The sequence below is a fragment of the Saccopteryx bilineata genome, chromosome 5 (assembly GCF_036850765.1).
Source record: "Saccopteryx bilineata isolate mSacBil1 chromosome 5, mSacBil1_pri_phased_curated, whole genome shotgun sequence".
NCBI lineage: Eukaryota > Metazoa > Chordata > Mammalia > Chiroptera > Emballonuridae > Saccopteryx > Saccopteryx bilineata.
The window spans coordinates 160,947,732-160,970,699 of NC_089494.1; the positions used below are offsets into that span (position 1 = coordinate 160,947,732).

Consider the following 22,968-nt stretch of genomic DNA (forward strand, 5'->3'; position numbering starts at 1 on the left):
CTATAAAAAAAACTATGAACAAATTCCTATGCACACTGCACATATCTTATTTTAAAGTAAAAAAACAAAACGGGAACAAATACAATATTTAAAATAAAGAATAAGTAAATTTAAATCAACAAACTGACCAATATTTCAATGGGAACTATGCTCCTCTCACTGACCACCAATGAAAGAGGTACCCTTCCAGAAGTGCGGCGGGGGCCGGATAAATGGCCTAAGGGGGCCGCATGTGGTCCACGGGCCGTAGTTTGGGGACCCCTGGGTTACACGGTCTGCTGATGGCCCACGGTCAAGGCACATATGAGAAAGCAATCAATGAACAACTAAGGTGTTGCAACGAAAAACTAATGATTGATGCTTCTCATTTCTCTCCGTTCCTGTCTATCTGTCCCTATCTAACCCTCTCTCTGTCCCTGTTAAAAAAAAAGAAGAAACATAAATTCTGCTCTGCTGGGAAAACAGCTGTGTTAAGCTTGCTCGCTGGTATACCAGCTGCAAGCACTTTGCTTGATTAGTGTGTCAGCAGCATGTGGCAGAGGCACCTGTGCATAGGATAAGGGTGCTTGCACTCGGGAGAGACTGGGGATTGCAGATGGCGGACTGCCTGTCCATCACTGTGAGGGGCCATTTTTGCTGTTTCTTTGACTTAGAAGCGATTTTCCATGTGCTCGTACGCTGTTGTGAGATTCTATTAGATGGAATGGCCCAACACTTTCTGGCTCTGCAGTTTCTCTACCGTCTGCCTGAATCCAGTGTGAACCTGCCTGGCTTTGGCCACCAGCATTATATCTGGCATAGTGGGCAGGATTTGGAACAGGTTGGTATGGAGCTGCCAACACCCTTGAAGGGTGGAATACAGGGGTAGCTGTTCCTGGTGGCTCTCCTGTTGGGGATCATGGCTGGGTGTGTTTTATAATCCTGCGAGAAGAAACAAAGAGCTCTGTGCATGAGGCTGCGGGAAGTCAAAAGCTCCAGGATGAGCTGCAGACCAATGACAGCATGAATTGGAGTGAGTGCTGGAGAAGGAGTCTGACCAGGTTCGAAAGCTACAGTGTGAGATGCTGGCTGAGCAACAACGGCGCCTGGAACTGGAGCTATGTCTGGAGAAGGAGTTACAGGTTTGTGAACTCCAGTATGCCCTGGAAGCAGAATGTTGGTGCCGGCACTTGTTGGAGAAACAACTGCATGTTCAAGAGCTCAAGTCTCAGCTTCAGCAGTTGCCAAAAAGCAGCCATGTGGGTGGAGTGGCTCTGAGTTGGCAGGAGCAGGTGTTTCCAACTCCTCCTCTTCTGAGGGAGAGGCTTGGGCTGAAATTGCTATCCGCAGACTAAGAGCCCGGCCAGTGATTACCCAGAAGGTAAAAACCCAGCAGCCAAAAGCCCTTCAGGGGCAGGCACAGCCCCCTCCACAGGTAGTGGAGCACTCTGTGGTCCAGACCTACACCCCGGCCGAGCTGTTGGAGTTGGAGGTGAAATTCAGGCTGAAGCCCACTGAGCCCCTGGCAGCCTGGTTGCTGTGGTTGTGAGACATCAGGGGATGGATAGCATCATGCTCTCCGGAACAGAGAGGCCATGAAGGCTGCCCATGCTGGCCCCACCCCACCCCAACTAACAAGAGAAACGGGCCAGTAAAAATTACCCAAACACAGATGCGGGTAGATCTGATTGTGGCTAGGGCAGATAGGATGAAATTAAATGGCAAGTCTAATAAAGTTCTACTGAAGCTCTGGCAGCAACTTAATCCAGAACAGAGGTTCCAGCTGCTCAACAAGTGGGGGAAGCAGGCGGCCTCAGCAGGTGCCAAGAAAATGGCTGGCATTCAGGTTGCACAGTTGCAGGATTACTGGTTGGAGACAGCTGGGGAAGAGGAGGATCCCCCCAAGACCCATTATCCCAGTTTGAATAGAGGAAAGGCCAAGAGACCCATCCAACAAGGATGGGGGCTGGGCTGGAGAGCCCATGTGAAATAGGCAATCCACTGGTCCCCTTCTAATGTGTAGCAGGTGTTGGCATTAGAAGGTAACAGGTGCTCTGTTTGCAGCAGCAGCAGCAAAGAGAACTGTCAAGGCTGCACAGGCCTCAAATGTGTTTGACTACACCAGGCCCTATGAGCGTGGACTTCTTAGGGGTTTGGATGGGGCTTGTGGCAATGGACAGAGCACTGTGGAAAGTCGCTGAGGTCTGTTAATAAAGAGCTGTATCACTAGTGCCTGTAATGGACCTTTACCTTGGTGATTTGCACAGACAGCTGGGCTCTTGTGAACTGATCAATGAACGGTGTAATGTACTGTTGGACTGCAACCAGAGGGGAGCACCGGCTCCCTTGCTGGATGGACATACTGCTTGTGGACAGTACTATACTATAAGAGACCTTGTGGGGGGAGCACGGCACCTGTAAAGGCCTTCCTGCACCAGGAAGCTGCTCTCACCCAGTTGCAGGGATGCACCAAGGACACTTTCTTCAGTGGACATAGTCCTGGACTATACAGGCCCTCCCACCTACCATGGGGAAGGTAGTTAGAGGTGAGCCTCCAGCTAACTCCCTGGGCAGAGTGCTCAGAGATACTGTGAAGGGAGCCTTTGTAATTATTGTAAATGCTGTATAACTTGTGCTGTTGTTGTAGTCTGTTTATGTAATGTACCTCACTCCTTGCACAAGGACCATCACAAGGGTCTCTGTCATGTAGATTGTGAAGCGAGCAACCCTAAAGGAGTGGAATGTTGGGAAAATAACTGCGTTAGGCTTGCTCACTGGTGTACCAGCTGCAAGCACTTTGCTTGATTAGTGCACCAGCATGTGGCAGAAGCACATGTGCATAGCCCAACGCCTTCCAGCTCCACAGTTTCTCTGCCCTCTGCCCGGATCCAATGTGGACCTGTCTGGCCTTGGCCACCAGCATTACAGGCTCATAGTGGTGAGATTCTTGTTCAATATCAACGTAATGTCATCTTATCTTTCTGAGTCTCTGATGCTGCTCTGCTGTGTCTTGTGAGGAGATATTGATTTAGAAGCATGAAGAACATTCTCTCTTTTAAGACTCCAAAGGAAAGGTGCTACACAGTTAAGACATGATGACCAAGAAATAGAAAACAAAACAGCCTCCAAGTCACCAAAAGGGAGCAAATATGACACAATGCAGTTAACAGAGGCACTGGACATGGTCAAACACGTCCCATCACAAGTCCTCCAAACCTCTCTGTGCTCACATGAACCTGAACTCATCCCTGCTATCACCAGTCGCCCACCATTTAGTTCAATACTCCTCATCCCCAGAGTGAGAAGTGATCTCCACAAATCAATGTTTTTGATAAGTACTTTTAATAATACAACATTTCAGTCTCTGGTCACATTAAGATTATCTCCCAAGACTGCACATCGTTTGAGCTTGGAGTTGCTGCCACTGGTGGACAATGAACTCACAAATGTAGGTAGTGAGCTACATGAGGACAAGGTTTGTGCTGACACCACAAGGGTCTCTAGCCCAATGAGTGGAGTTTGATAGTAATCTGTGCTACAAGTGAGAAAAAACGACTATCTCCCAGGTAAATCAGGAAAAGATGTATAAACATATCATATCTCCTATTCCTCATCTATGTCCACATAAACATGCAGATAACTGGTATGGTAGGCTCATATTTGTGCTGTCATTATTCATCATTTATGCATTTGTCCTATTCAAATTATGTCATAAAGCTTCTTGACCCACATCTTAATGCCATGGAGTAGAATACAACATAAACTATATTTAATGAATTGAAGTATATCTCAAAAATACAGCCAACACTGTGACATATCTGGAGAATAAACGTCCTATCCTTAAACTTCATCACATCTGACAGCCACAGCTCACCTGGTGCCACCAGTCAGGTTCCTCTTAATGCTCACTAATTACAGAAAAGAAAAGGGGAAATCCTTTCTGAAATGTCTGCTCCTCCAGGATCTGCTGCATGGTCACACTGCCTGTCTCCAGTAGTTGCACTTCATAACTTGGATTCATTCTAACCTCATATACAGCCTACATCTTCCTTCATCTGGCCCTATAGACCTCCACAATCATATACCAGCCTCTCTCTGATTCACTACATTCTTGTCGCTGGACTTCTGTTCTTTGTATATACAAAATACATTACCATTTTTTGGCCCTTTAAAGTATCTATCCCTTCTGCTAAAATGTTCTCCTCATGAATCTTAAAATGGCCAGCTCAGCCCTGGCCAGTTAGCTTTGTCAGTTAAAAGTGTCATCCCAGCCTGACCAGGCAATGGCGCAGTGAATAGAACATCAGACTGGGACACAAGAGGACCCAGGTTCGAAACCCCAAAGGTCACCGGTTTGAGCATGGGCTCATCCAGCTTGAGCGCAGGCTCGCTGGCTTGAGCATGAGATCATGGACATGAGCACATGGTCACTGGCTCAAAGGTCACTGGCTTGAGCAAGGGGTCACTTGCTCTGCTGTAGCCCCCCCCCCATATATCAAGGCACATATAGAAAGCAGTCAATGAACAGTTAGGGTGCCACAACAAAGAATTGATGCTTCTCATCTCTCTCTTTTCCTGTCTATCTGTCCCTATCTATCCCTCTCTCTGACTCTCTGTCTCTGTCAAAAAAAAAAAGTGTCATCCTGAAACAACAGGGTTGGGTTCAATCCCCGGTCAAGGCACACATAGGAAGCAACCAATGAATGTATGGCTGAGGGGAACAACAAATGAATGCTTTCATTCTTCTTCCCGTTTCTCTCCCTTCCTGACACTATCTCTCTAAAGATCAACAAGGTTAAGTCCTAGCCAGATAGGTTGGTTGGAGCATTGTCCTGAAGCATGGAGGTTACTGATTCGACTCCCTGATCAGGGCACATATAGAAGCAGCTCGATGTTCCTCTCTCTCTCTCCTTGCCTCTAAGAAAAAAAAATTAGGGAGGGAGAGAAGGAGGGAGGGAGGAAAGAGGGGAAGGGGAAGGGGAAGGGGAAGGAAGGAAAGAAGGAAAGAAGGAAAGAAGGAAAGAAGGAAAGGAAAAAAGAAAAGAGAAAGGAGAAAGGAGAAAAAAAAATGGCCGGCTCCTTCTGACATTCAAGTTTCAATTCAGATGTTACTTAGAGAAGTTTTTTCTCACCCAACCTAACATCTCGCTTGCCCTTACTCTGTTCTTTTCTTTACACCACTAACTCACTAAAATGTTAACACATTTACTTATGCAGTATCTGTCTCCTCTCACTAAACCATACAGTTCACATGAGCAAGAATATTGTCCAACTCTTTCACAGAGCACTAACACCTGGAAACATATCTGACACAGTAGGTGCTCAGAAATTTGCTGAATGTACATATCACTCTTAAAACCGACCTGTGAGTGAAACCATGATGGTCAATTTTTATATCCTATCCCAAATAAGTGAGAAATGGAGGAACCAAAGCCTAATGTTTTCCCAGGAAAATGCAGCCCCATGACTAAAGAAGGCTCCTGTTAGTGAGGAGACCTCATTTGGAGCTTCAACATCCTTGCACATAACTGCCTCGGTGACTCATTTTATAATTGTATAGCACTTTATAGAGCACAGCACTGTTACCTACATCACTACACTTAAATCTCAGAATACGTTCACTCTACAGATAAAGAAACTAAGCGAATTTTATGGCTAGCCCGCGTTAAAGTGGCAAAACTGGCACTTGTAGCAAGTGTAGGCCCTTCCACTCTATGGGAGTCTCTGCTTTCCCTCCTACCACTTTACCGGTTGCTGATGTTGATTCCCTTCTCCCTCATGGCATAAAGAAGCACAGCGATGCAGTATAAGGTCTCAGTGATGTCTGGCATCGTCACAGTGGAGCTCGGTCTCCTGAGGCAGAAGAGCAGCTGCTGGATGTCCTTCACACTGCTGGAGAGGAGAACAATGGCTGCCACCAAAGCCCACACGTTGACACCCTGGAGGGAGATGGCCCAGGGAAGGAAGAAAAGACACAAAATGTAGGTCACAGTGAATAAAAATCACGTGGGACAGCCAGTGAAGAAACTCAAGTCTGGGGCTCAGGAGCCATCGTCAGATAGTCTGAATTGGGTGCAAGCTTCCCAAACGATATTTGGGAAACAGTGAGAACCTTTTCTTTTGCCCTGGATTTCTTTCTTCTAATCACTTCTGGATTTGAGTTCTTAGTGTAATTAAACAATATTTACAGAGCACTTAACATAGAACGTGCATAGCGGTGATGCTCTCCCCTCCCCCCCTCCCCCCAGGTCAGTGTGAGCTCTCAGGTCCACAGCTACTCAACAGAGTCACAACAGAATCACTATTAAATGGGTGCCATCTGGCAGGCACAAAAGACAGGAGATGCAAATAAGACAGCAGTCTTTAGGGGGGAACCAAAGCTGACAATTCTCTGGCATTAAGATATTAACTTACTATTTACTTTATGTTATTATTTAATAATTATTAAATATTAAGTTAAATAAATATAAATTATTGAAAATTTATATTACAAATACATTATGCCGCGCTTCGTAATGTCTAAGAAAATGTCCACTAACATGGAAATAGTCAAAAATGGACATATATCTTTATTATTATTACCAGTCTCCCTATTAAAAAATGTATTTCAAGAAAGGTCCATCTGCCTGACCAGGCAGTGGCGCAGTGGATACAGCGTCAGACTGGGATGCGGAGGACCCAGGTTCGAGACCCCGAGGTCACCAGCTTGAGCGCGGGCTCATCTGGCTTGAGCAAAAAGCTCACCAGCTTGGACCCAAGGTTGCTGGCTTGAGCAAGGGGTTACTTGGTCTGCTGAAGGCCCACGGTCAAGGCACATATGAGAAAGCAATCAATGAACAACTAAGGTGTCGCAACAAAAACTGATGATTGATGCTTGTCATCTCTCTCCGTTCTTGCCTGTCTGTCCCTGTCTATCCCTTTCTCTGTCTCTGTAAAAAAAAAAAAAAAAAAAAAAAGGTCCATCCCAGGCACCTCTGACTAACACCACTCTGTGAGAGAAAACTCACTCCACCATCAAAAATCACTCCACTGAAGACAGAAAGAAAAAGGTACATGGATGGGTTTCCAATACTCTACTGGTTGCAGAATACAGGCTGAGGTTGCATATAGTTTCCAAAATAAAATGTGAAAGTCCATGATCTGTGTGAGGAGCCATAAGTCAGGAAACTGAAGACTATTTTCCAACTTCCCATTAGTCATTGTGCATCTGTAGCAAGACCCTGAACTTCTCTGGTCCTCACATAACTCACGTTGTTGAGAAGAGAAGGGCTGCCCTGTAAAGAAATCTTCATTAACCAAAGTATTCAGAGGTCAGATGACCATCCTCTGTTGCGGATTCCTCAACTGAACGGGTCATTGTACTAAATGCTTTTTAAAAATCCTTCCAAATTTAAGAATCTACAAAAATGTGGCCTTTTACTTCTCTAATAAAACCAATGACAAGATTAGGCTTCAAAATTAAAGAAAGATTTTGAAATAAATCTAAAATAACCTTCAGTCAAACTTAATCACCAATAATTCTTCTTCCAATGAGAAAACAGTGTCGCCTTCCCCAATAGTCCCCACAAGCTCCCCACGTACCGCAGCAGCGACACAGAGGTCAGGGAGGTACTGACGTACACACGCCTCTGCCTCAGGAAGGAGGAGGTGATCTCTCAGACTCCACAGTGCCCTTCCGGCGTCCACACTTGGGGAGCATTTAATGGTGGCCGTATAGCTGTAAGACATTACAGAGGAGTCCATGAGAAAGATAAGTGATGACACACGGGAAAGGAGCTCAGACACTGTCTTCCTCAGAGGAGAAAAGCCACTCACCGGATGAGGTTCAGCACACACAGTTCCGACTCTTTCTCAATACCACAGTTCAACAGGATGCCATCTACTTTGCTGACAGCTTGCTCTTCATTCATCAGGTATCGATGATAGAGCTTTTTCCAAGGAATGAACTATATAGTTGAAAAAATCCAAAATAACCAACAGGCAATGGCTAGAAAGAGCACATTAGGTCACAGACATATGGACAACCTACCAACTAAAAAGCAATATAGCTCAAAATTCAAAAACTGAGCAAATAGGGTACAAACATTACATAAACTTTGGTTGGAAACTAGGAGAACTATGTCTTAATTTTAGTTTAAACACTAACTTGATATAGAATCTGGGAAAAGCTAGTGCTTCAATTTCCCTATTGAAATATTAGGACACAATGGCTCAGAGTTTCAATGAGAATTACATAATATGAAAGCTGTGACTATACCTAATATCAGACAAAAGAAACTCAGAAAAAATTATTACCTGAAACCTGTACAATTTTGTTAACCAGTGTTACCCTAAGAAATTCAATAAAAAGGAAAAAAAAGAATTTATTATAAGAGACAAAGAAAGAGGTAATATAATGATGAAAGGATCAATTCACCAAGAAGATATAACAATTATAAATACCAACAACAGAGTTCCTAAATCTAGGAAACAAACACCAATAGAATTGAGGGAGAAATAGACAGTAACCTATAGCTATAGAGACTTCAATACTCCACTTTCAAGAATGAATAGAACTGATTAGGAGCTCAATCAGGAAACAGAGAACATAAACAACAATAAGTTAATTGAACCTAACAAACCTATACAGAACACTCCACCCAACAATAGCAGAATACAGTCTTTGCAAGGGCATAGAACATTTTTCAAACTAGATCACATGCTAGACTACAAAACAGGTCTTAACAATTTTAAAGGACTAAAATTATAGAAAGTACCTTTTTCAATCCCTGTGGAATGAAACTAGAAATCAGTAGCAGAAAGAAAACTAGAAAACCCACAATATGTGAAAGCAAAACAACACACTCTTAAAACAATCAATGGGCTAAAAAAAATTACAAATACAGGCCCTGGCTAGTTCGCTCAGTGGATAGAGCATCAGGACTGTGTGTGGAAGTCCTGGGCTTGATCTCTAGTCAGGGTCCACGTGAGAAGTAACCATCCGCTTCTCTTCCCCCCTCTTCCCCGTTCTCCTTCTCTTCCTCTCTCTCAGCCAGTGGCTCAATTAGTCCAGTGGCTCAATTACTTTGAGTTTTGGCCTCAGGTGCTGAAGATAGCTTTGATGATTCAAGCATCAGCTCCAGACAGGGTTTGCTGGGTGGATCCCAATCAGGGTGCATGCAAGAGTCTGTCTCTCTATCTTCCCTCCTCTCACTTAACAAAAAAAAAAAAAAAAAGAATTACAAAATACACCGAGGCAAATGAAAACAAAAAGCATACCAAAATATATGGGTTGAAGTGAAAGCAGTGTTAAGAAAGAAGTTTATAGATGTAAACACTTACATTAAAAAAGAGAAAAGTTCAGGCCATGGACAGCGCCATGTAGATAAAACAACCACCCAGCCCAACCCCCAGTCAGGGCACGTATGAGAAACAATCAATGAGTACACAAGTAAATGGAACAAATAAGTGAAACAACGAGTTATTTCTCTCTCTCTCCCTCAAATCAATAAAAAAATGTAAAAATAAAAATAAAAGCCTGACCAGTGGTGGTACAGTGGACAGAACATAGACCCAAACAGCAAGGTCCACAGTTCAAAACCCCAAGGTCACCAGCTTGAGCACAGGGTCATCAATATAATTTCCAAGGTGCTAGCTTGAGCCCAAAGGTCGCTGGCTTGAGCAAGGGGTCACTCACTGGCTTGGCTTTAAATCCCGGCCAAGGCACATATGGGAAACAACCAATGAACAACTACAGTGAAGCAACCACAAGTTCTTCTCTCTCCTCTCTCTCTCTAAAAACAAATAAACTAGAATTTTAAAAAATAAAATAAATTTAAAAAGTTCAAACATATGACAAAAGAAGATCTGACTTTGGGTGGTGGGCACACAATGCAGTACACAGATGATGTATCATAGAATTGTACCCTTGAAACCTATGAAATTTTATCAATCAATGTCACTCCAATAAATTTTAATTAAAAATAAAATAAAAATATATTAACATTAACAATCAAAAATAAAAAGATTACATATCAATAATCTAACTTTACATCCAAAGAAACTAGAAAAAGAGGAGCAAACTAAACCCAAAGCTAGCAGATGGAAGAAAATAATAAAGAGATAAATAAAATAGAGAATAGAAGAAATTTTAAAGATCAGTTAAACTAAGAGTTGGTCTCTTAAAAAGTTTAACAAAATTGACAATCCTTTGGTAGATTAAGAAAACAAAGAGGGGATTTCAATAACTGAAATCAGAAATAAAAGAGGGGACACTGCAATTGATGTTACAGAAATAGAAAGAATTATAAGAGAATCCTGTGAACAGCTGCACATCAACAAATTAAATAACCCGGAAGAAAGGGATAAATTCCTAGAAACACAGAAACTACTAAGCCTAAATCATTATGAAATTAGAAAATCTGTAGAAACCAATGATAAGGAGATTGAAACAGTAATCAAAAACATACCAACAAATAAAAATCCTAGACCAGATGGCTTCCTTAGAGAATTCCACTGAACATTTAAAGAATTAATATCAATCCTCGCTTGACTGATGGTGGCACAGTGGACAGAGCCTCGACCTGGAACACTGAGGTCTCAGGTTCGAAACCCCAAAGTCACCAGCTTGAGTGTGGGCTCATCTGTATTGAACACAGGCTCACCGGCTTGATCCTGTGGTCACTGCTTGAACCCAAGGTTACTAGCTGGGGCAAGGGGTTGCTGGCCTGAGCAAGGAGTCCCTGGCTCAGCTGGAGCCCACTGGTCAAGACACATGAAGAGCAATCAATGAACAACTAAAGTGTCACAACTATGAGTTGATGCTTCTCATCTCTCTCTCTCCCTCTCCTCTCTCTCTCTCTCTCTCTCTCTCTCTCTCTCTCTCTCTCTCTCACACACACACACACACACACACACAAAGGAAAAAATATATATATATATATATATATCAATCCTCCTCAGACTCTGAAAAAACTGAGGAGGGCATACTTCCAAACTTATTTTAAGAGGCTAGCATAACCTTATACTGAAGCCATAAAAAGACACTGTAAGAAAAGAAAAGAAAATGAAAGCTATAATAGGTTACTGGCGATGATAAAAATACCATTATTCTAACATTTCAAGAGGTAAATATAAGCTGGAATATCTGCCCCCAAATCTTCTCAAGCAGAGTGGGGCAAACCCTTACTTATCCCTATCTGTGACTATTCAGTCACATCAGAGATACTGTGGCACAAAACAATTCATACCTAAATGCAGAAAGTTATTCCATAGAAAGTAGGAGACGAGACCTCAAGCAAAGAATGGAGCAAGAGTGATGTGAAATTTCCTCCAAAATCTTTTGTGCTTAGAAGAAAAATATACTAGGTTTTGATATATCTATCTTGCACTCCACTCCTAAATTTTTAAACTTTAATATCATTGAAGGGAGAGTTAATTTCTGTATCTCTGATTTGTTCCCAATGGCTAGTCTAAGGGATATATAACAAGCTAAGCAAAACATTTCCCAGCCCTCAGGTTTACCTGAGAATCTGAATATGGGGTGGGAAGAAGTGTCATTTAACCACAAAGGGAAGGGCAGGGTGCTGAAATGTGATATGACTAACTGGAACACTAAATTATTTCCTAAGAGCATGGGCTGCCTAGTGTACCAAACTCAAAAGGTACTCGACAGTGATCATTTGATATAATACTCATTTATAATTCGCCTACAATATGTAGAATATCATGAGGCACAATGAAGAATGAAGAAAACATTTATAGGACAATCCACATCCTATCTAGAAGCTAATAATTTAAAGGGCAGGGGGAGGAAGGTTCTCTAAGGTATAATACAGAATGTAATAAGCTTGTAACACAGATAAAATTGCTGCAGTAGCACAAGGAAGAGAGAGTGAAACGGCAAGCAATAGAGGGAGGCCTTGAAGAGCTGTCAACAAATGTCAGGGGATGTATGTGGGGGTGTTAGACCAACATGTGGAAAGAAATATGCAGTCTTTGGTTGGGATGCAACAAACCAACTGTGTGGAGAGAACACAGGGATGAGTTGAGAAGTGAGCAATGGAGCTGGGTAATAAGATGAGAAGACTTACATGCCTCCGGGGAATTTGGGTATTATTCTAGAGGCAAATGAAAACTAAACACTATAATCAGAAGTATGCATTAAGGGAAGCTAATCTATGTCTTTTTAGAGACAGTATCACAGACTCCAAGTGTTTTACATACCAGCGGATCACTAATTATCTCCCTCCAAAGGTGGCACACCAAGCACAGATTCCAGTAGAGATCTTCTACAGGGAGGAAAGCAAAAATGTGCCTTAGGACTTCGCTGGGCAGGCTACAGATGTGGCTCTGGGGTTCCTGGCAGGGCAAGGTGCCAAGAAGCCCATAGTAAGAGTCAGGAATAGGATCAGGACCCACGTCCTCCACTTCTTGGCTAGATTCTTCAGACTCTGCAGAGAGCCAGGACAAAGAGCCTGTTTCTTGCCTGGGGGCCTTTGCACAGGACAGGGACAAATGATGCCGTGAAGTTTTCTTAGAAACCCCACCCCACTGACTGGTCCCTGTTGCTTGATTCCTCTCATCCTCCAAGGACCGAGAGCGCTTCCTTGCAGGCAGAGCAGAGCCTGATGAGACCAGTCTTGCTTCTCCATCACCTTCTTGAGGCAGGGCACAGTTGCTTTCTGCAGCCAAGATCATTTCATCCTCTGAGTCCTTAGAGCAGTCCTGGCCCACAGAATTGCTTTTAGCCATGTCATTGGTGCACTGTTGCTGGCCAGGTAGGAAGAATTCAGTGATGTATCTTTGACATCCCTGACCTGTCAAGAGAACCCAGACAGAATAACAAGAAATGAATAATGACTGCCGACCCACTGTTGACCCAAATGATACAAACTAATTTTAAATTAAGAGACAAGGATATAGTTATTGGCTAATTGATTATATAAAGAGCATTATCCAAAAAATATATTTATATTTGGCTCTACCATATTTGGAATGAGACAGAGACCAGTCTTCAGATGGTGTTAGGGCCACATCATGCCTTGTAATATATACAAATTGAATACATGAATGGACAGACAAAAAGCAAACACGGTTCACATTCATTCACACATCCACCTATAAAAACTCACACCTCCTGGATTGCTCTTACAAAAAAAAACTAAGTTTACTTAAGTAGAAAAATAATGCTTTAGGTTATCAGAGTTCAGTAAAACCTACTCTCTCATGTGACAGTTAAGACTTTTTTATTTTTCACTCCCTCCTATGAAGCTAACACATTAATTTATTTTAAAATAAAATGGAAGGAATCAGAATTATCTTCATATTATTAAGAGTGGTACCTCACCTAGTCTATATATTTATTCATAAGCACCTATGGGTCTAAGACAAAAATAAAGTGAAAAAGAGTATATACAGTCCCTGACCTCACAGACTTTTCAGACACTAAGGGGAATCAAATGGTGATTTCACACATCACCACTGCATTTTAAACTCCTATAAATTATTGTAAAATGCCAATGAAGTATTTAAGCACCTTATCAATACACAACAAAATACATGGTTCCTCTCTGAAATGACAATAGCCAGAATTCCCACTTCAGAAAGAGAGTAAAACAAAAGCAGGTTTAGCCTTTAATAGATTTTATGGAATTTAATATTGTCTTCTATGTTAGGGGAAAAAAACTCTAACTGTTTCTGGGTCAGTTTGATAAACACCCACAGTTTTGAAGTCAACAGGCCTGGGTTAAATCTTGGTATTTTCTAATTGTGAATTCAACCATAGCATTATCTATTAAAAGCCTACTACATACTCAGCAGTAGGAATAAGGTAGAGTGAAGAAACTACAGTGATTCTATACTGGAATAGTGATGATATTGGTGTTTTCTACCACATTATTATTAAGCAAACTAAAGGAAATTCATTCAATCATGTTTTCCTGGGCCTTTACCAACCACTATAATAGGAAGGGATTTTCGTGGAAAACTCACAAAAAAATTAAAAATATGTCACACTGTTGCAACAGGACTACAAAATCACAGCAGCAATACTAACAAATATGGGGAGATGTTCAAAGGCCACACACACTACAGATTCTGAAATACAAAATGTTTTTATAAGACATACCCCTAGTTCCTCTCTTTGTTCTGGGTCTAGGATAGAGACCATGGTTTGGGTCTCTGTTTGTCCATCTTTGACCAAAGGACTGGGTCACAGCCAAGTGGCTCCGAGCCAAATGTTGACAGTCGATGGCTGTAAGATGCTTCCGCTTAAATCGACTCACTGTTTTGTACCAACAGGCAGAAGAAATGGGACACTTGTTAGTTACCACCAATTCTATAAGCTAGCCAGCAAATTATCTTTAATTTTCAGGAATATAGTGACTGTGGACCACCCCAGCCAGCCTTTCTCTTCCCTATGTTCTTAGCATTTCTTCCTCAAAATTTAAGAAAGAATTCTAAAAGGAGATCCTAAAAAGGACATCTTTATACTTTCTAGAAGCCCTGATCATAAAATACTCTTTCAAAAAGAAGTCACCACTAATGGGTAAATTGAGATCTGGCATCTTTTCCTTGACTACAGGCAAGCATTTGTGTTCCCATTAATGACCGTAAATATTTAACAGTTGGTTATAGCTTTTCAAAAATAAACTCATTCATCATCCCCTGTACAGTATATACCAGTTTCTCTAAGTCGCAGAAGCAGAATGTAGTGACTAATAAAATAGTCACTGTAAGTTCCTAGAGAAGACCACACGGTCCGCCTCTTAGCCCCCAGAGGATCTCAGCATTGGGCATAGCATAGGAGCAAGGCTCCCAAATGGAAGAGGATCAAATCCACTTTTAAGGACCTCAAAGGAGGAAATCTCATACTCTCTCTCAGCAACATTATAGCAATTGTATCTAGAATTCCGTCTCAAGCCTTTAGTTGCCCACCTGTATCTACAATATACCCCTAAATTCAGCTTTTGATAAAATACAAGACAAAGGCTGTCACAGATTTGTATAAAAGAGGTACTCATACAGGTGCAATGCACTTTGGAACTTAAAAAGTACATACGGCCTGACCTGTGGTGCACAGTGGATAAAGTGTCAACCTGGGATGCTGAGTTCCCAGGTTCAAGACCCAAGGTCACCAGCTTCAGTGCAGGCTCATCCAGCTTGAGCACAGGCTTGCCAGCTTGAGTGCAGGGTCACCAGCTTGAACATGGGATTATCAACATGATCCCATGGTCACTGTCTTGAGCACAATGGTCACTGGCTTAAGCAAGGGGTCACTGGCTTGGCTTGAGCCCTCCAGTCAAGGTACTTATGAGAAGCAATCAATGAACAACTAAAGTGACACAACTACAAGTTGATGCTTCTCCTCTCTCCCTTCCTGTCTCTCTCTTGTTAAAAAAAAAAAAAATAAGAAGAATATAAGAATGGCTTTATCCCAGCCTTTTCCAGCCAACTATAATAATGATGCCATAGTAAAAACACAGCACTGAAAATAACCATCAACTAGGTAGTCATGTCTTAATCACATGTCAGAGTCAAAGCACTCTCCAAGAAGGAAGCATTCTGTCTTTTCTGGCACCAGACACAGAGTACATATACAATAAATACTGAAAGAATGAAAGAGGATGAGAAGACAGCAAAGTCAGAGTGGTAAGGTTGGGACGTAGAAGAACAAAGGTTAACAGCTTGGGAGAAGGGCACTTAGACTGGGCATTCTGGCTTCTGGGCACCAATAATGGCCAGCTATATTGAAATGGCATCACCAGAGCCATGACTGGTTACATGGGATGCAGAGCTAACACGTTTATTGTAGTTATATGTCAAAAAGTACTTTTCTGATTTTAGAGGTCAGAAAAAATAGGCTGCATTTTATCTGCCTCTCAGGTCTCTGAGAGAGAGGTGCTGCGATTCACTGAACTGGAAGCCAGGAGCCCTGCACTGAACAAATCATTTCACTAAAAGGCTGCATGGTATATTCAGATTTGGAGTCAGAAGACCTCCTCCACTTGGTAGGTGTATTAATCACTAAAAGCTTTGATTCCCTTACCATTAAAAATGGGCATTAAAATAACCTGCCGCACTGAATTCACAGAATAATTATGAGGTTCAAATGAGACAATATAGATGAGAGTACTTTGTGACACCCACCTTGAAGCTGACAAAACCTATCAGCCGAAATGTCAGAATTACATATCAATCATACCATTCTGAGTGTCTTCTAAAAGGTGCATAAGATTTAATAGCATTATATTCTTGAAAAACTATAAAAAATTCTAGTAAAATTCTAACCATCATTCTATTCTTATTAATATGCTTTTAAATAAGCAGTGCAAATTATAACTTTATCAAAATAAAGATGCTCAAATACTGTCCCTTCCTCCCAAGTCCCCTAAAGCCCCTGTGATATTCCTCCCTCTCTACACAGCAAGTGCACTTTGCACCTCTCTTAAAGAGCAGTTATTGTTAGAAGCTCCTCAAGATTCTTCAAGGAGCAAAGTCAAGCAGTGCTCCGTGATAAACGTACTCATAGGAAAGGCATGGAGAGAGATCAGAATCATTCATAGACCTTCCAAACTCTATAAGGCCTCAAAGAGGCTCAACTGAGTCTCCTCCAAACATTAGTATTTGAACCCCTCTTGGAGACTCTACCACAGTGACTAACAGAAATGTGTCATATCCCTCAGGTGTTAGGACAAAAAAAAAAAAAAAAGACTGCATGAAAATCACTTTGTCAAACAGAATTTGCCCATTCCCACACTTTTTCTGCGATGGCTTTCTTACAGGGTGACATCTCTCTTATCCCCCACTCCCATGGGCTCCTTCTAGAGCCCCCAGCCCAGGCAGCTGGTTCTGGGTCTTTGCATATGATTTCAAAGTGGTGATTACCTGGACTTTGGCCCTTTACCCATCATTGATCTCTTCCTCACCGTGATGATGATCTGTCCCATCTTAGCCCCGCCGCGGTCCCCGACCCCATCCTGCACCAGTCAGGCCCACTGATGAGGTTAGATTCTGATCAGTCTCCCTTGAACTACAGTTATTACTAAATCTCTACTGGAGTACCGCCTTTAAAAGACAGAGCACGTCTCATCACCTTATTCCTCACAGCGCTTAGCACAATACTTGGCAAATAACAGATACTTAAGCACTTGTTGAATGAGAACTATGTGGCTGATTCCTCAATTGTTTTAATCTGCCTCGCTTCATTTTTCAATTTTCTTTATTTCAAAAAAAATTTTTTTAATGATTATTTTATTGATTTTAGAGAGAGGAAGGGAGAGAGAGAGAGAGACAGGAACATCAATCTATTACTGTACATGCCCTGACCAGGGACTGAACTGGCAACCTGTGCCCTTCAGAACAATGCTCCAACCAACTGAGCTATCTAGCCAAGGCTACAAAAGATTTACAAACAACTCGGAAAGTAAAATGGAGTGCTTTCGTTTTTGTGGCAAAGACTGTAGTTCCTCTTCTTCCTCAGCACACAGCTAGTCTATACTTCCCTGTCCTGCCTGCCTTGATGAGCTCTAGAACAGGGAATGTGAGTAAAAGGGCCGTGCCTCTCCCAAGCCAGGCCCAGAGACACCTATCACGCTAGTTCCTCCACTCTCTGCTCCCCTTCTAGTGAACAGAGGAAGTGAGTTCCCCAACGCATACTTCGAAGACATATGTTCAAACAGGGAGAGTCTCCAGCAGCCTGGGTCTTTCCACTATAGCTTTAGAGGTGCTACTCCTTTCCCATAATTCTCTCTCTCCAGCAACCTGGATACACCTTAGATTGTTATGAAAGTGAGAAATGAACTCTGACTGTGAGGTCATTACATGTTTGCATCTGTTACTGTAGCCAAGCTCACCCTAATCATTCTAGGATCATTTGAAATTAATACCAAATAATTTCCTTTCTTCACCTACTTTACTAATCATAATTACCAAAAAGTCCTCTAAAACTTACAGGTTACAGACCTAAACAGACAAGATGAAGATAAGAAGTACCTAGAATTCCCAGAAGAAAAGATTATTATTTTTAAAATAATTAAGGAAACTCTAATACAAGGTCCTTGACTGGAGAGACCATCCATAACCAGAACCACAGAGGGCAGTCTGGCTCATCTAGCTAACTTACTGCATCCCTAGCCTCATCTTGTTAGTTCCCCACAAGCCTCTCACTTTTCTCTGAGGGACTCTGTAAAGAGCAACAAGTAGACACTTTCCCTCTTGGGTTTCCTGTGGAGACATCAGAGGCACGGTGCAATGTAGCTTAGTATTACAAGGTTCAAGTTCTTCACAGGTCAGAATGCCAGCCGTGAGACCCAAGACCACAGTTTAAACACAGTTCACAGTGTTACTCCTCAGCTCCAGTATAATAGGAAGTATTCATCCCAGCCAGGAAGCACTCTGCCATCATAAAACCACCCCTTATGTCTCTGAGATACTTGTCATAATTATTTGTACAACTATGTGTTTTATATGTATCATATACAAGTAATTATTATTACTAGAGTATATATTATTATTGCATTATTAACAATTGTTTGTGTAAGTATATACTGATATGTCTTCCAGCCCTGGACTGAAAGCTCTACAGTCTGGTGGGAACGAAGAATGAGAAACTCATTCAGTCCCAGGACTCACTGCACATTGCTCCCTAATTAACTGTAGAATAAATGCACAGCTGCACAATTACAGCACTTTCCTCTAAAGTAGTTTAGGTTGTCTCTGAAACCCTGTACTATTTTACAGCCTTTAAATGCTTCTTAGCTTTTGAAGTTCTTTTACATATTCTCATTGGATCTTCACACAATCCTACGATTGTGCCATGATTAAACTGGGGCTCAGAGAAGACTTGCTTGAAGTCACAACACAGCTTGCAGGTGATGAAATATAAGTCTTCTGACTCCTCAAGTCCAGCGTTCTTTCTGATGTAACATTCTCCTAAGTCCAGATAGATGAAAGCAGCTTCTAAAAACCTTAGGCTTAATTTTTTTTTAATTTTATTTATTCATTTTTAGAGAGAAGAGAGAGACAGAGAGGAGAGAGAGAGGGGAGAGAGAGAGAGAGAGAGAGAGAGAAGGGGGGAGGAGCTGGAAGCATCAACTCCCATATGTGCCTTGACCAGGCAAGCCCAGGGTTTCGAACCGGCGACCTCAGCATTTCCAGGTCGATGCTTTATCCACTGGGTCACCACAGGTCAGGCCCTTAGGCTTAATTTTTATGTCACTTTTTTTTAATCATCATGCAATGTCATAACCAAAGATTTAATAATAGGCACGTATATGGATAATGTAACTACAAGGAAAACATCACTAAACACTATAGACTCAAAATGAAAAAACTTCAAAAATATTTTGTCCCCATAAGTTCTAAAAGAAACACAGAAAGAAAACACTTCAGAGCTAGCTCTTTCCCAAGTACTCGCCCTTGATGCAAACCCAAGTCCTTCCTAGTACTAAAGCCTCCTTCTCTACAACCCCAAACAGACTAGGCTCCGGGCTCAATCATCCTTCGGGCCTACCACACCCTGCAAACACCTGCTCCTCTCTTGGAAAAACATTCACTTAATATTGCAAACTAGGATGGAGGGAACTTCTCCCTATGTAGCTTTCTCACAAGGAAAAGAAAGAATGATGAGGAAAAAAGGAAAAAACAAGAAAATTCTCACTTATACAGGCCAGAACATATTTTTATATATTTAAAAGGCTTTTTCTACCATCAATTCATTCCACAACCACTTTTAAGTATCCATTATGTCAAAAATTCATTATAAATACCATGAGTGCTTCCTCTCATGGCATCTCTGGTGTTAAATGTTATTTTAGACACTGAAAATACAAAGATGAGTAAGATTTAGTCTGCCCATAGGCAGCTACAGAAACAAACACAAATTAGTATACATAAGGCAATATAAGTTCCACACAAATGCATACATGAAGTGCTATGATAGTAAAGACAAGTGAACAGTTAGGAAAGTTGAAAAGGGCTTTATGAAGAGCTCAGCTTTAAAAGATTAGTAGGATTCAGTATGGTAAAAGAATCAAGATATGCAAAAACACAGGGACATAGCACAGCGTTGGTGTGGCAGGAAATCGGGTTTCATTAGAACAAGAAGTTCACGAATGGGGACAAAGCTGGAAAAAAAATTGGAGGCACAGATTATAAGGGTCCTTAAATACAGGGATTGGCAAAAGTAGGTTTACAGTTGTTTGATTGTAAAATAATGCAATAATTAATAAATAAATAATACAAGCATAAACTCTGTGTCTCAGGTTCTCACAGCTGTAGCCTACTTTTGCCAACCCCTGTATAATGCTGAGGAAATTGGACATTATCAGGTAGGCAATTGAAACAATCATCTAGCTTTAAAGCAGGGGCAATGCACAATCAAATTTACACATTAGGACAGTAACTCTGGAGATGGGGTAAACACAAAGATTATCAGGAAAACAAAGCAGAATGTGACTTTACTAACCAAGCAACAGTTGGTAAAGGCCTGAGAGTGGCAGCAGAAATAGGGAATAGGGGAAAATAAAGATCAATAAGTCTTTTCTAACAAGACTGAAAGAGAAAGATGAAAAAGAACCAAAATATCTGACAATTCCAGCTATAACTTAATGATAATGTCATTAAGAACCTAAAGGTGTAAAAGAGAAATAGTCTTTTTCTTCTAATCACTTTTTCCTAGAATAAGGGGATGATGAAAGTTTTCAGTTTTGAAAATATTTGTTCGTTTTGTTTTAAAGCTATATGTGGAATGCAGTAAAGCTCTAGGAAGTACTTTGATATATGAGACTAGTCCTCAAAAGGCATTTGAGACTTAAGGGTTGAGGTGTTTTGGTGAGATGCTTCCAGAAGTAGATGCTTCCACAGCCAGCAGGGCAAAGACAGAACCAAATTCAGTCTTCAAATCAAATCAGCCCAGGAAGGATAGAGAGATACGATGAGCAGAGAAAAGGTGATGGATGGCAACACACCTGAAATTAGAGCTCTAAGTCCAATACCAATAGTTCGGTGTTCACACACTAACAGACCACAAAACACGTCAACTGATGATGATACCAGTGAACACTGCTGAATGCTACATAACCCAAGAGAACGCAGGAGAAAGGAAAGAAGACAGACAAGGAGCACAACACCAAGATAAGTAGATGTGAAATAAAACAGTAAAGGCCAGACCACAAAATCCAAAAGCCTGCACAAAAGAAAAAGCAGCCCAACTGGAAAATCAGCAAGATCCAGAGTGGCTCCATTGGTTAGCTTTCTATACATCAAGCTTTGCTCCAGAAAACCACAGGGCCTGTGGATAGATTCACATATATTATCATCTAGTTATATAAAGGGGAATACAGATCAAAATGTTTCTAAAAAAGACAAGAGAGAGTTGCAAATCATCTGATTTAAAATATACAGTTGGTCCTACTGTGTATTCAGTGTGCTCCAATTTTGTGATTAAAAACAGGGAACCTGGTGGCATAAGGCGAGAGAGGGTGGGGTGATCTGTAATTAGGATGGTGGGAAGCATTATCCGCAAAAAGTGCGAAGCTACAAGATGCCTAAACTTCCATTTCCATTGACTCTAACAGCAGTACAATAATGCTTGGCATGTTCTAAAATTTCATGTATTTCAAACCACTTTCATGCCTTCCTCTTTTTTTTTTTTTTTTTTTTTTTTTTTTTGTAGTGGCAAGACACAATGGAACAAAAACTTTGGCAAAGTTGATGTTGGACTTTAGTTCTGTCTCTAGTGACTCTCCACAAGTCAACCAAATTCAATCTGCTCACTAGTAAAATGGGCTTGTTCTCATATGCCCATACCAGAAGTCTTTTTTTCCATTTTATCTCCCTAATTTCTTTTAGCACAGGGCCAGGCACTAACAGACACTCCCTTGGTGTACCATCCTGTTTCTCATGGGACTTCCCTAGCTGTACGACCGTGGCAAAATCACTAACTTCTTTAGGCCTGTTTCCCCATCTGTAATGATGCCTTACTGGGTTGTTTACCAATTACATAATTAAAGTGCTTCACTGCCCTAACAAGGTAGTTCTGTTGGTTGAGCATCATCCCCACAACACAAGGTTGTGGGGTTGATCCCTGGTCAGGACACATACAAGAAACAATCAATGCATAATAAGTTCAATAACAAATTGATGTTTCTGTCTCTCTGAAATCAATAAACACAAAAAATTAAGGTATTGATAAAACCACAGAGTTCAATATAATATGTAAAGCATGACCGTTTCTAGGTCTGGCACATAGCAGCAACTCCCATTTTATCTCTAAAGGAACCAAAAACATCAAGAGGTTTAAATGACTAGTACCTAATAAGATCCGGGAAAGAACTCGACACCTACTCAAATACCTTCCATCACTTCATATGGCCTGCTCAGATCTCAACGTATCATTCACAAGCTCAAGGCCTTCCCATAACAACTCAATTTTTCTTAACAGGCAGGTAAGGGGGTGGGGAGCGGGAGACCTACAAACGAAGGAGGCAATAAAATGACTCGCCCAAGGTCAAAATACCAGGTAGAAAAGGAATGCCGGCAGCCAAGGCCACGTTCCCCGTGCACTCCTACAACCACCGAGAAACAAGGAGCTCCCCACTTCCTGGCGCAAGGACGCAAGGTAGGGGCGCCCCACCGCCTCCAGCGTGCAAGCCCCACCCGGCACCTGCAGCTCACCCGCCGCCCACAGCCCAGGCCCGGGGTCCCCAGCCCCCCCTCCAGACCCGCCCCCCGCCCGGAGAGATCAGACCCTCGCCCAGGACTCCAAAAGGTTAAGTGTTCAGAGCGCAGGGCCCCGCCCGCGCTCCCTGCCACGTCTGCGGCCTCACGCACTATGGTGGTCCGGACCGGGGCTCCAGTCACCGCCGTGGCCTCCGAGCCCCGGCGGCCCGGCCTCCCGGTCCTGGCGTCCCCAGGGCAGCGATAGCTAGAGCAGGCCTCAGACTACCTCTGACAGCTCCGCCCGCCGTAGCCCCGGGGACAGCCCGCCGCCGGGGCTGACAGACTTCC

At 42.1% G+C, this 22,968-nt stretch overlaps 1 protein-coding gene and 1 non-coding gene across 5 annotated transcripts in view; one reads left to right on the forward strand and one right to left on the reverse strand.

Moving 5' to 3' along the window:
* FBH1 (F-box DNA helicase 1) overlaps nucleotides 1-22,920 on the reverse strand; it is a 50,943-nt gene extending 28,023 nt beyond the window's left edge. Inside the window, exons 1-7 of one of the 4 annotated variants that reach the window (XM_066280067.1) lie at nucleotides 22,792-22,920; nucleotides 22,306-22,430; nucleotides 14,087-14,242; nucleotides 12,184-12,776; nucleotides 7,795-7,925; nucleotides 7,561-7,696; nucleotides 5,728-5,918 (exon numbers count right to left, since the gene is read on the reverse strand). In XM_066280067.1, coding sequence (XP_066136164.1) covers nucleotides 5,728-5,918; nucleotides 7,561-7,696; nucleotides 7,795-7,925; nucleotides 12,184-12,776; nucleotides 14,087-14,242; nucleotide 22,306 — 1,208 coding nt within the window. In that variant the 5' untranslated portion in view covers nucleotides 22,307-22,430; nucleotides 22,792-22,920. Of the gene's footprint in view, nucleotides 1-5,727; nucleotides 5,919-7,560; nucleotides 7,697-7,794; nucleotides 7,926-12,183; nucleotides 12,777-14,086; nucleotides 14,243-22,272; nucleotides 22,431-22,791 lie in introns of all 4 variants that reach the window. The other 3 variants (XM_066280068.1, XM_066280066.1, XM_066280069.1) reach the window with 3 other exon arrangements.
* On the forward strand, nucleotides 3,371-3,522 carry LOC136307180 (small nucleolar RNA SNORA62/SNORA6 family). Its single transcript, XR_010725852.1, has one exon. It is a non-coding gene; the product is annotated as a small nucleolar RNA SNORA62/SNORA6 family (small nucleolar RNA).
* Nucleotides 22,921-22,968: the final 48 nt, after the last annotated feature.